This window comes from Acanthisitta chloris, unplaced genomic scaffold (genome assembly GCF_000695815.1).
Source record: "Acanthisitta chloris isolate BGI_N310 unplaced genomic scaffold, ASM69581v1 scaffold42660, whole genome shotgun sequence".
Lineage (NCBI taxonomy): Eukaryota > Metazoa > Chordata > Aves > Passeriformes > Acanthisittidae > Acanthisitta > Acanthisitta chloris.
The window spans coordinates 1-14,229 of NW_008650670.1; the positions used below are offsets into that span (position 1 = coordinate 1).

Sequence of the window (14,229 nt, forward strand, 5' to 3'; positions counted from 1 at the left end):
AGGTCTTCTCCAACCCTGATGGTTCTGATATCCTAACATTTATTAGGGGAAAACTAGTTCCAGGATAAAAGAACTACTTATTCACTGAAGCTTATTTTTCAATAGGGAAAAGATGTATAATGAAGTGACGAAATCTGTGCAAAACCCCAACAGCAGTTCTCACTTGCTGTCACAGTCCCAGAATAACTGGCATAAGCCAGAACACCCTTTGTGTTCCATTCCCACTGCATCCAACAGCAAACTTCTCACTAGCTCCAACCAAAAAGATTCAGGACAGAAACTGGCAAGCACATTTGAGCACAACCACATTTCTTTTTAACATTACCAATGGGGTGCTCTGTTAAATAGGCACAAATCTGCAGTGATTGATGTGAAGTGAGTCTGAACACCTTTTATATAAACACCTTTCTACTGAATTGCCAAAGAAATTTGCTTTCAGCATTTATTGTTCCTCCTGCTTCCCACACACCTCAGATCCAGCAAAATGCACCTGACAAAGGTTCAAAGGGTTTTTTATAAACTGTCCATACTAATTGTAGCAGCTCCCACAGGCCTGTAGGAAAAAAAAAATTGTTCTTCTCCTTTCAAATCTTCCCCTGTAAACTGAAGACATCTTTTGAAGGTTTTTCAGCCCTAGAGACTTTGACATTTGAGAACAGTGATCACACAATGGAAAGGAGCAGATCTGTCTCAAAGGCAGAGTTGTGTTCGTGCACAGAGCTTCCTGAACAGAGAGAAATGTAGTTACCTTCAGCTTTTAATGCTGACTTTGCATGTCCTATGGCTTCCCATGGAGATGGAATATCCAGGAACACTGCATCTGCAATGTTGGAGACACCAAACCCGTTTTGGCAGACATCCTGGTTGGTGACAGTGACCAGGTGCTCCACCCCATGCTCCCGAAACTCCTCCCGGGCCTTCTCAGCTCTCTGTTGGTGGAACTCCACTGTGTACAGGTGTCCTGTGGGAGACACTGTCCGGATGATAGCATGGGAGAGGGATCCACTGCCCGTACCTAAAAGAGACAAACAGCTCATGAAATGCCCTTTGTCAGTGCCAAGTATCAGAAGAAAGGTCTTCTCCATTAGTTCTCCTGCTTGGAACACTTCCTCAAAACCCCAATGAACAGAAAGCATTAGTTAAGCTGCTGAGAGAGAACAGTCCTTCCTTCACAGGGAGAGAGGGACTAAGTGACCTAGGAAACAGTCTTCAGGGTCCTCAAAGCATGCATTGAAAGTCTGGCAAACTCAGGACCTGTCCTATCTCCCTGGAGTAGAAAACTAGAGCAGAAATGCCAAGCTCCAACAAGTGCCACAAGAGAACACAAGGAAGTAAATGCAACAGGAAAAATTCAGGGAAATTAACTGAAGAGGTTTTTTTCCAGAGTGAAAAGAGGTTAAGGCAAATTTTAAAACCTTATACTTCACTGCACAAAGAAAAGGTGTTGGCAAAGGTCAGTGCTTGAAAATCCTATTAATATCTGTGCAAACAATTGGCCTTCAGGATACAGAGTTTGCTTGGCCCAGGACTCTTAAGAGGCACTGGGCACCCTCAAATCCCACTGAAATTATCCTTGCAGCCACACTGACCTGTGTGTCACAGGTCACTTGCACACACACATGTCTACACAGGCTGAACTCAGTCTAACAGGATCCATCACAAACCTGAAACTGGATGCAAGTGCAGTTACCACATACAAACAGGGATTAGCAAGACACAGGGTTTTTTTTCCTTGGTTTAGCTTGATAAGAAACTTATTTTAAATGATCCATTGGCATACTAAATAGACGAATGACTAATAATGAACATTTTCACTGACGAAAACAGCAATTCCCATTGCAAACTGCTCACTCATTTAACAGAGGAACCCCCCGAGCTCAAAACCCCACAGAAACCCCAAATTATCTCTGTTTATTGATTCCTAACTCTGTGCTTGGAACACGTCTCCTGTAGAAAGAAAACCTACTTCCAGCTATCTTCAGTGCCTGTTCAGGCTAAATTTCAGCCTCAAGCAAGTTCTTTCAACTAACATAAATATTAAAATACTTAAGAAGGCCAAAATATGAAGTACAGCAGCTCAGAAACTAGCGGAAAGAAAATTAATCAGGGGACACAGGAGCTGGTGCAGTTGCTTAATTGGAGCAAAACTTTCCGTAGCCATACAGGAAGTGTGAGTTCATGGATGGATTCAAAGTTCTTGCCCTCTAGTCACGTCAGGGAAGGAGCTCTATCGTGGCCCTGTATTTAATCTGACAGCTCTGAAAGGGGAGATTTTCAGACTGTAAACAGAGCTCAGGGCCTGTGTTTGCCACTGGATCAACAGACTGCACAGCTTCTCTGCTTCCTCCTGAGAGGGCTCTGACCCCAGCGGGCAGACCAGCACCCCCACAGCTGTAACAGGGCAGATTAGACAGGGACAGAGGACCTACAGAATTTAGCACTGGCCTCAGAGAGGTCCAAGAGAAGAGAGAAACTGTGACACTTGTATTTAATAACATGGAAATTCAGACATTCGTGCCAGTGCTAACACAAAGCAAACAAAAAGCAAAGCACACTTAGATGTGCAAGCATCAAAAATTATCTGGTCACAGCACTTTTAAGTTCTAAATGTCCACATAAACTTTTCCCTGGTCAGAAAGGAGTAATGGTAGCACAGCAGTCATGTGCTTGTGCAAACTCCATTGCATAGTGCCCCATAAAGAAATGGCATTCCATTGATTTTTTTTAATGATGAGCAGGGAACTATTGCTCAGAGAATGCTACAGACTGAAATTCTGCCTTTACAGTTCGTGCCATCAGGGAGGATTACACAACTGAGAACTACTGGGGAAGGGATTTAATTATTTTACCTCTCAAATGGGTAATGCTGCACACTTTGTGCATCTCCCTCTGCTAATCTAAAGGAGTGAACAGAAGGACTGTCAGCACAGCTGGGCTGTAAGCAGAAGAGAGAAGCAGCTTGTGCATGTATCCAGTTTCCTTGATCATATTCTTTTACATTTTTAATCACTTTCCTTTTAAATCTGCTCTTAAAAACACCACAGAAGATACTGTTTACCTCCTGCATAGGAAAACCCATTAAGATTTTTTGGCTTCTTTTCTGATGCTTTTCTTTTATTAACAAACACTCCAAGCCAAACCCTGAGCTAAAACCAGGATGCTGCAAGTCACCACTTAGAGGCCTATTCCAGACAGACCTTTTGTTAAACAAGGTTGCCAGGAATTATTTATTGTTGACTGGCTCCCACAAACATGAGAACAATACATATGTATCACATTTTAACATATCAAATTCTTTCCCATGAACAGCACTAATGAGAGGGTTTCTCTGCCTGTCTCTCTGTGACAACACTCCCAAAACTGCAGGAAGCAAAGAACAAGATGGTTATGAATCACCCACCACTGTCAGAGCTTTCCTTGAAGAGATGACAGATTCTGAGCCCAGACCTGTGAAACCATGATGACCCTCAACTCTCATGTGCCTGACAGTTCAGCACACTTGATGTGATCCATTAATAATAGGAGAGTCTGGCACGAGTCCATGCTCACCACAAGCCCCAAAGATCAATCAGCACTGTCTACAGAAGGCAGGGGTTCAACTCTATGTTTCTGTGCTGCTGTAGAAGAGGAAATGAATATTTATATTCACCTTCTCCCCTGCAAATCTGCAACATTCAACATTTGAGTCCTCCCACCACCTTCTCAATTAACTTTCCATTTCTCTTTGCCCTTATTTAAAAATCACTACTGAAAAAAAAAGCAGTATTCAGCAAAATATGACTCAAAGAGTCCTAGGCACCAGTTTGGAGTAAGTTCTAGTGAGGTACAGTTCACTGGGAAATGAAAGGTACCCTTAGCATGACACAGAATCAGTCAGCACAGCAGCAAAACACAAGGAGTACTACTGAGGACATGTACTAGAATGCTACCAAAACTGAAAGAGAAGACCTGAACTACCTGTATACAAATGAACCAAACACCTGAATGCTCAAAAACTGCTATTTTGTATCAGAAGAGGCAAGACAAGCACTGGAAGAACTTCAATGGATTTTTATTCTTGTACAGGTGCAGTGAAATGTCTGTGTTCCTGATCTGACCTAGAAAGCAGAAGGTAAGACAACTAGAACAAATAGTTTATAATTTTGGCACAAAGATGCTTCTTTCCTGACAGCCTCCACTATAAATAGCCTTAGGAACTGTTTGCTCTCCATCACAGCACAATGCCCATCTAACCACTGCATATTAATGATGAATGGACTCTACAGAAGAGAGGTAAAATAACAGTTCAAACTGTACTGAAGGTGTTCGTAACAGCACAGCTGCTGCTCAGAGCTCACTTAGGTGAGCACTCGTGTCACATGAAAAATATGATGCTCTTTTCCATTGACTGCTCTGTGACCTCAAACATGCTTGTCAAAAAGGAGACACTTGCACTGCAGGCAGTTAATGAGACTCTGCAGGGTCCTCAATATGCCACACTCAAAGCACAAACTCTGAGGAGGTGGCACTGTGCAGGGGATTGGTGTGTAGGCTTGGGAAGTGATCCATCTCAGTCCAAAGGCAGGAATTAAGATCCTCTGTTAAAGATCCTGTGTTAAACCCACATGAGTGAGGTAGCTAATGGCCCTGCACACCTTGGGCTCAAGCACATGCCCTTCTCCTTCTCTGATATGTTTAAGCCAACAGTGTGCACAGGTGGCCAAGAAGGCCAAGGGCATCTTGGCCTGGATCAAGAGCAGTGTGGCAGTGCTCATCCCCCTGGACTGGGCACTGGGGAGGTCCCAGCTCAGTGCTGTGCTCAGCTTTGGGCACTCACTGCCCAAAGGCCATTGAGGCACTGGAGCGAGTCCAGCCAAGGGCAACGAGGGCAGCAAAGGGCTAGAGCACATGGGCAAGGGCTGAGGGACTTGGGCTTGGTCAGCCTGGAGAAGAGGCTCAGGGGTGACCTCCTGGCTCTCTGCAACTCCCTGACAGGGCTGGAGAGAGGTGGGGGATGTGTGCCCCGCCAGGGCTGCAGGGAGAGGATAGAGGGAATGGCCTTGAGCTGAGCCAGGGCAGAGTCAGATTGGATGTGAGGAGAAATGTTTTCCCTGTGAGGGTGTTGAGGCCCTGGGATATTGCCCAGGGAGGTGGTGGAGTCACCATCCCTGGAAGTATTTAAGAGGCATCTGGATCTGTCACTGGAGGATCTGGTTTAGGGGTTCCAGCAGTGACAGGTTAATGGTTAGACTTGATGATCGAAGAGGCCTCCTTCAACCTTCCAAGTTCTATGATTATAAGCTCAGAGAAATGTTTCTGCCCTCTCCCAAGACATGGAAAACACTGCAGTTTTAGAACGATTTCAGTCCTAACAAGTGGACATCTAGATGAAACACTAGCTCAGCACCTACTAATACTTCTCTCTGATTTGCCAACAATAAAGTATTGATCATTGCCCTGACCTCAGATAGATTTGTTCTTCTCACTCTGCTTGTTCAAGTGACAGGTTTGCCATAGAGAAGCTTCCACACACCTCATCCATCTTGAGACAACATCCATGTTAAGATCATTTCTCACCTTCTCCAGGCTGCAGTGGACAATATCTGAGCTGTTCATGGAGAACATGTGCTATCTCAGCACTGAACACTGTCACAAGACACGTTTTGCCACAGCATCTAGCACAGAGCTCAACTGATATAGAATACAGAGTGCATTTTTACACTGTTTTCTGTTTACTCTGGTTTGCTTATTGCAAAGGATATTTTTCTAATCTCCTGGAATCCCACCCATGCCATAAACATCAGTGACCTGATTCTGTGCTTCAGTACATTTCCTCTTCGCAGGCTATTGCTTGGTTTGTGTTCCCTAGAAATTCCTCATCAGGAGAGCTTCTTTTCAAATGGGGAATTACACATTGTGGTTTAGGATCTATAGATGTTTACAGCTGTGCAGAAGCAAAAGCATTTTGGAATAAAGCTGAATAAGCTCTTAGTGCATACATAGGTTCATATATTGCTTGGAAACAGGAAGAGTATGCAGAGTGTTGTTTAATTCAGGGTCTCCACAATATGTAGTAACATTGGAATAGCAGTAAAGCTTCTGAGGCAAAATTTGGCTACCCAAGATATTCTGAAATGAGTAAATACAACAAAACAATGAGAGTGTTGCTCTATTTGTCTCCTAGCTACGCCACTTAGACCTAGCAAATAGTAGGATAGGTCATGAGTCAGCCATGGGAACGGAAGGAGCCTCAAAACCAAGGGAAAATTAATCTTCAGACAGAGCTAAAAACTCCACAGCTAAAATCTGTCAGGAAACACTGAACAGAGAAAACAGCTCACTGTACGTGACAGGTTTATATAATTGGAGAAACATTAATGACTTTTAATGAATATACAAAGAGATATTAAGCATCTGATGGAATTTAACCCAAAGTTCTTACTGTGAAGAAAGTCAAGGGCACAAATCATGGTGGCAGAGGTGAGACACAGCAAGGGCAGGGACAGAGAGGAGGAGGAAGAGAGTTTCAAGGAGATGAACTGGTGGCTGAAAGACAAAACAGCAAATCAAAAAGTTAACTTTACAGTCAAGAAGTTCTCTTTACAGAAGATTAACTCACTCTGCTGCCTGTTGTGGACACTGTGCAGAAACAGGCATTTTAGGCAGCAGCCTGGAGGCCACTGACCAGACTGAGGAGCTGAGGGAGGGATAGTAGGGAAGTTTTCAAGGCTGGCACTGCCTACAGAAGGATGTGAAGAATTAATTTCTCCTTACAGATTCATGAGTCTGAGTTCTTTAGAGAGGGATCTGCTGCAGAACAGACATGACAGGGTTAAATTCAGAGCTGCATGAGAAGTGTGCTTGGTAGTCAAGTGAAATGATGAGAAGAAAGGGAGTCCAGAAAGTCTAGAAACAAATGCTTTAGGGTATGAACAGCATTCCTGATCGGCTGCATGAGAGACAGAAGTCTGAATCCATTAGTGATGTCTCATGTGGCCACAGTTTGGTTCACAGCATCATCATACAGTCATAGAATGGTTTGAGTTGGAAAAGATCTTAAAGACCATCTTGTCCAACCCACTGCTGTGGGCAGGCACACTTTCCACTAGACCAGGCTGCTCCAAGCCCCATCCAGCCTGGCCTGCAACACTTCATGGGATGGGACATCCACAGCTTCTCTGGGCAATGTTTCAATGCCTCACCACCCTCACAGTAGGAATTTCTTCCTAATATTCCATCTAAATCTATTTTCTTTCAGTTTAAAGCCATTCCCCCTTGTCCTAGCACTCCATGCCTTTGTACAAAGTCCCTCTCCAGCTCTCCCATAGTCCCTTTAGGTATCCCTGAAGCCTTCTCTTCTCCAGGCTGAACAACCCTAACTCTCTCAGCCTGTCTTCATAGCAGAGGTGCTCCAGCCCTCTGAGCATCTTCATGGCCTCCTCTGGACTTGCTCCAACAGGTCCACATCCTTCCTACTGTCCCTGTGTTGGGGGCCCCAGAGCTGGAGCAGCTCAGTGCTTCGGTATGGCAAAAGAATACTGTGCTCTATGACATTTGTACTGATGAGGCCTTTCTTATACTTCAAAAGATGCTACACAAGCTTCAGATTTTCTAATTCTTCTCTCACTTTCACCTGAGCAGCTGCTAAGAGGTAGATAAGGAAGACATTATAAAACATAGACATAATTAGTATGAGCACATTCCAGAATCCAATTAATGCTTCCAAACTTTGGTCTGTACTTTCCACTAAAGGCAGAGCTGCAAACAATTAATCAGTACTTATGACACAAAAACTGTAAAGAGATGAGCAAAAAAGTCTGTAAGCACTTCAGGAGAGTCATAAGCATACAGCTGACTTGCTGGGACTCCACAATAAACTATTAATCACTTATTAAGTATCCATTAATCACTAAGCCCTCATTAATTTTTATGAATGTACTCTTAGCAATATCTGCACCCAGGCCACGAGCCTGAAAATTTCATAATTATTTTGGAGAAGCTCTTGTGTAAGGCTGGGTGGCAGCTCTCATTGCTCCTTCACAGAAAGTCCACAAGGACCCAGAACACTGTGCTCAGCCTTCAGAAATCCAGTCTAGTGAGCTCAAAAACCCACTGGTGTGTGGCAGTGAAAAGGGTTTAGCAATTTTTAATGTGGGATTTAGCTGAGGTGAAACAAAAAAATCCAATTAGCATTTTTGCTCATGTGAGTCTGATTTTGCTGAATGCTGAAGGATCACTGGGATGGTGGTTAAAGTCCTTCTGACTAAATTACATTTTGTCTAAATACTGTGCTCCAGCAAAGCCAAAATATTTCTGAGATTTACCAGATTAAATGAGGCTGCACAGTGCTGTACTGCATTCCCTGAGTAATTCTGAGGGCTAGGACAGACACTTGTTTAGGTAACACCAGGGAGAGAGGACAGTAAAAAAGCCTCAAGCTATGGGGACTGGAAAGAAGGGACTTTTGTCTGGAAAAAAAGGTTCCATATTGGTTCCAATGTGGAATTAAAAATAAACATAAAACCCTCCAAATCCATTGCCTGATGGAGGTGTTATACTACAGGCAGCTGCCTGGGAAGTTGACATCAAGATTAGTTTTGGAGAGTATGAAGACACAGAAAAAATATACAGCTTATTCCTTTATCTAGGTAGTTGTTGCACATGCAGTGAGCACAAAGGGATCCGAGTTACCTGACAAGAATTAAACTGTCACACTACTGGGTCACTCACAGCAGGTATTGAAGCAGCTTCTCGAGTATCCTTTAATTCTGGAATCATAGAATTGTCAAGGTTGGAGGAAACCTCTGAGGTCATCGAGTCCAACCATTAACCTGTCACTGTTGGAACCCCTAAACTATATCCTCCACTGACAGATCCAGATGCCTCTTCAACACTTCCAGGGATGGTGACTCCACCACCTCCCTGGGCAATATCCCAGGGCCTCAACACCCTCACAGGGAAAACATTTCTCCTCACATCCAATCTGACTCTGCCCTGGCTCAGCTCAAGGCCATTCCCTCTATCCTCTCCCTGCAGCCCTGGCAGGACACACATCCCACACCTCTCTCCAGCCCTGTCAGGGAGTTGCAGAGAGCCAGGAGGTCACCCCTGAGCCTCTTCTCCAGGCGGACCAAGCCCAAGTCCCTCAGCCCTTGCCCATGTGCTCTAGCCCTTTGCTGCCCTCGTTGCCCTTGGCTGGACTCGCTCCAGTGCCTCAATGGCCTTTGGGCAGTGAGTGCCCAAAGCTGAGCACAGCACTGAGCTGGGACCTCCCCAGTGCCCAGTGCAGGGGGATGAGCACTGCCCTAGTGCTGCTGCCATACTCTGCTGGAGCCAGGACAAGATGCCCTTGGCCTTCTTGGCTGGAAGGTCAAGCTGTTAAAAGCTGTATCAGAGTGGGGAATCCCTCAGACCACAGACCAAAGCTTCCAAGAGATCTTAGCTCCAGCAACAGTGCTAACAGTTTTAAAATCTCAACATACCTTTATCAATTAGAAATGAGCAGAAGGCAGAAAAAGGATCATGTTCCTACACCTCCAGCACGAAACATCAGGCAGATGCTGAGTTCCCTTATAGCTCCTCAATGGAGTATGCCTGGATCCTGTTAATTATGCATGTGCTGCTGACAAGCTGCCTCTTCATGTGTTTATTAAAGATGATTAAAAATAGTAAAAACTGTATTCATATGTTTGTATCTTTTATGAAAAATCATGACTAATCAATTTAAACTGCATAATTCAAGTGATAGAAAATTAAGCCTTCTGGTTATTGGACTGAATTTTTATAATCACACACAAAAGATCATTCATAGTTGTATTCACAGCAGCACAACATGACACAGAGGGTATTTCATCTTGCTTTTTCCATCCTTTCTTCACACAGTTGTGGAGGCTAATCCACAATTCTGATTGCTTACACTGGGTAAATGCAGGGCACACTTCCATGGCCCAGTGAGGAAGACAAGAGGAAGAGAGGTTGGACTCTGTGCAGAGCCAGCTTTGCCAGTCCATACAGCAACTGTGTGTATCAGTTCTACTTCAGATAATAAACAAACAGATCTCCATGCTAATTAATGCTCAAAACACATCTAAAACCAGCACCAGCAGGAAGCAGACTCAAGTGTCATTGCTAGGCCAGATTTCCTCTCTTGTTACTACTCATCCCGTTGGGCTGGTTCTGCCTAGAATTAAGGGTTTTGGATCACAGAATCAGTTAGGTTGGAAGGGACCACAATGGGTCATCTGCTCTTACTTCCCTACTCAAGCAAGGCCATCCTGGAGCACATGGCTCATGGATCACCAAATACCAACTAATTTAGGGTGTCCCCAAAGTAGGTTACACCATCACCTGGAGGCTCCAGTTGTCAATGCCTGTAACATTTTTAATTCAAAGCAGATCTGCAGTTAAGATCCCTTGCTTCAAGGTTAACCAGACAAATTTGATGCAGTTCTCTCCTTCCTTTGTGAACAGTGAATCTTTCAAGAACTACAAGCACACTTACACCAGTACAACTATCACTTTCCTGGGCAGCTGAAGTTGCCATATACTGACAGCACAGGCAGTAAAACAAACCTGGGGATAGTTTCCCATGAGCAAAAAAGGAGTGTTTGTGGCTATGACTTCTGTCTCATAGCATTTTTGGGAACCATCAAGTGTTTCCATTTCTTAGCTGTTTAGATATATGAGTGTTTAAACATTTTCATCCTCTCCAGGCACATCACTGAAAACATTCTATGTGCAGCTCTGTACATCTGACTATTCCAAGTGAGGCAGGACATGGAGGAATTCAAATTTGTTGTGTTTATTTTTTCCATCCTGCCTAAACAGAGCAGGAAGGGGAAGAGGTGAAGCGCTGCCTGATGAACACAGCTACTTCCCATGACAAACCAAAAAGTGCCTGATGGAACTACAAATCAAGTTACAAACTCAAAGGACCTGACCATTTTCACAGTATCAGAGGCTTCTGCACATGGCTTTGTGCTTCAAGTGCTGCTGTACAGCATCCAGCTCAATGTGCTGCTGGGTTCTTAATGGGTACAACTGGATGCAGAGACAAGTAGCATTTCAGTGGTGTTGGAAAGTGGTCATTATGCCTGACAAGCTGCCCAAAATGATGCTTGAGTGGGAACAGGAAATGTTTAAATGCAAGGAAATACAGTGCATCACAATCCTGTCATGCTGAGCCTTTGCCATATCTGTGCTTGAGAGGGAAATGTATAAACTGCTTCATAAAGACACTCAAAGGAAAGAGCCAGAAAAAAACAAACTACCTCAGTTCATATTTTTCCAAACTACAGAATCATCCTATTTGGAAGGGACACACGAGGATCACTGAGTCCAACTCTTGGCCCTGCACAGGACATCCCCAAGAACCACACCACATCTTATCCAATTTCCCTGGTGCTCAAATGAGGTTGGACACCTTCCACCAGAGCTAATGATCTAAGGATCCTTTGCCCGCATAGTGCCTGACCTTCCCTCCCCAATCCTAAAGAGCCAATACAGCTTCCCTGTGACACACCCATCCCTGTAACACGGTGTATTTCAAAATCCTAGTGCTGACCTACGGGATGAGATGAAAACATGGGTTTGGGAACAAAACAGCAGCAAAACCACCCCATCCCTACACTGTTCCTGAGAGAACAAGGCTCTGGTTTTCGCTCCCTATGCCCAAGTAGCCAGTTCTCATCTACCCCAGATGCTGGGAAAGCCAGCTGTGTGGGAGCAACACCACACCACAGTCACTGGAGGACTGTAGGTAAGTCCCACTTCCCTGTAAAGCTGATTTAGTGCCTTCCAGGTTACCTGGATGTCCATGATAACTAGAAAGCATTGGAACATTATGGGACTTACTAGTGGTCGCCAAGGGAGTGGGTGCCCAAGGCAAACTGGGCAGGGAACCCCAGACAACTCACCATGGCCATGAACCTCATGGTCTATCAATGTGGCTGGTGGGAAGTATCTATGGGCAGATGAAGTCCACTGTCACCTACCAGGGGCCACATCTGGCAACATGGCGTCCAAATTCAGAGGAAAATGCCCAAAGAGCCCCCTAAGAGCCTGTGATCCTCCCTGTTATTGTCCACCACCAACACAGTTCTGAAGGCATTACTATCAACTCTGTAACCAGGAAAGCATCTGCTAATGTACAGTTTCACTCCTTGTTTCCAAGCCAAATCAGGAAAGCTGTAATAAATTAAACCAAGTTTTATAAATTAAACCAAGTTTAGAAACAAAACACAGCCCTGTGATGAACACATCACCCATTGTATTTTGTCAGGGATTTTGCACACAGTTGTGCTACAAGTGGGAAGAGAAAAACTCTATCTATGTACTTAAATGGTATCACATCACCAAAATACTGGTTTGTTTCCCTTGTTAATTCCACACCCTATCACCAGAGTCTCTTTCTCTGGGTTATCTCAACTGCCTTCACTTGAAACTGCAAATTCAAAGCCTGAATTTTGATTCAAAGCATGTACTGAAAAATATTTTAAGCACTGAACAGTTTTAGAAAAGGGAAATGTTTACATATTTGTGATAAGGAGATGAATGAATCAAACCCAAGCCCAGAGGTGTATTCATACACAAGACCAGCTTACTGGGGTGGCATCACCTGTTGAAGAAACAGCAACATGTGCACATGGAACAGAATTACCCAATGTGTAGACTAGGAAAATCCTATCAGAGTGGCAAAAAAAGGTACCAGTTTTTTCACCATAAAAAGAAAAGCCTGTTTTTTTTTCCCATGGGAGTGTTGGTATTAGTTTAGTAAGAGTTTAAACACAGCAATTATTACCTGATTCACACACTATTGAGCCTGGCTTCAGCTCCAGCATCATGGTGATTATGGAGATGTCAGTGGAATACAGGATCTGTGTCCTGTGTGGGAGATTCATGGTCCACAGCTCCGGGGTGGGATGAAGAATGAACACCCATCCCCCTTTACTGCAGGTCACTTTGGAGCCATACTTCTTGCCTATGAGGTCTGTGGAATGTCTGATGACCCCATACTTAGTTTGTGTGACAGTGCCATGCTGGACCTTCACAGGAAACATGGATTCGTGGCCCAGGAACACAATAGCTGTGTCACCATCCTTTATTGTATCTCCATACTCGATAAAACTCATGGTGGCAGTTCTGGAGTTGGCTGGTGGTTGTCACCTGGAAGAGAATAAATATGTCAGGAGGGTTAAACTACAGGCATAAATGCAAGTAATTTGGTAAATCACCAAGAAAATCACCAGAGAGGTGGTGGAGTCACCATCCCTGGAGGTGTCGAAGAGGCTTCTGGATCTGGTACTGGAGGATCTGGTTTAGGGTTTAGGGGTTCCAGCAGTGACAGGTTAATGGTTGGACTCCATGATCTTGGAGGTCTCCTCCAACCTTGATGATTCTGTGCTAATTTTATTTCTCCCAATACAGAACAAATTCTCACCGTGCAAATAAGATGTTAGCAAAAGAACTCCCTGAAGTTCAGGGACCTGCACCCTGCTGCACTCCAATCAAAACCAATGGGATGATCCCACAGATTTGAATCTAACCAGTATTTTCCCCTGGTTTATGGTACATTTTACAGGAAAAATCAGGAAATGCATTGTAATTTTCTCAGCCTGCTCCAAAATGCTACTATGGAACTTGCAGGTTGGCAGAAAATTCAGCACTCTGTTCAATTCTAGTTCACAAACAGAGCATGTGATTAAGCTGTAACTTCATTCCCATCTTCTGGCTTATTTCTTGATGATTTACCACCTAAAGACATACTTGCCTGGGCATCAACCACTAGTTATTAAGCCCACTAACAAAAGTTTCCTTGGAAGTTTTTCAAATGAAGGTTTAGACATGGGATAAAGGGAGTAGCTGCATTAACTTATGCATAAATATGAGTAACTATATGGAGAAAGAGACTATTGTGGCCTTGATTTTGCCATTGGGGTGCAAAGTAATTGTCTGGGAAGTGATTTGTGCTTGCAGGCAAACGTAAATAAGTTAATGCAAACAGTTCTGTCACTTCCACCCCATGGACTCAGAGCTACAGTTAGCTCTAACTTAGAGAATTACAAGTCAGTTTCCTTGGCTTTGACAAGACTCCCTAGAAATGAGAAGGCAACTTAAAAAGAAACAGGAAACTGTCAGATAAGGCAGCTAAATATCTGAGCTGCAGGTTGATCAGGGCATGGAATGAATTGCTTAATGAAGTCATCCCAAAGTCAGAAATTAAAGCCCATGACCTAAGGCCTCCAAAGTCAG

At 44.0% G+C, this 14,229-nt stretch overlaps 1 protein-coding gene across 1 annotated transcript; it reads right to left on the bottom strand.

Annotated features, from left to right (window-relative positions):
• Positions 1-662: 662 nt before the first annotated feature.
• TRMT61A (tRNA methyltransferase 61 homolog A (S. cerevisiae)) lies at positions 663-13,139 on the bottom strand. Its single transcript, XM_009069773.1, has 2 exons — positions 12,779-13,139; positions 663-1,015 (listed from the first exon to the last, which is right to left on the bottom strand). The coding sequence occupies exons 1-2, from the start codon at positions 13,107-13,109 to the stop codon at positions 663-665; spliced, it is 684 nt and encodes a 227-aa protein (XP_009068021.1). The 5' UTR covers positions 13,110-13,139.
• Between the last annotated feature and the right edge of the window lie 1,090 nt (positions 13,140-14,229).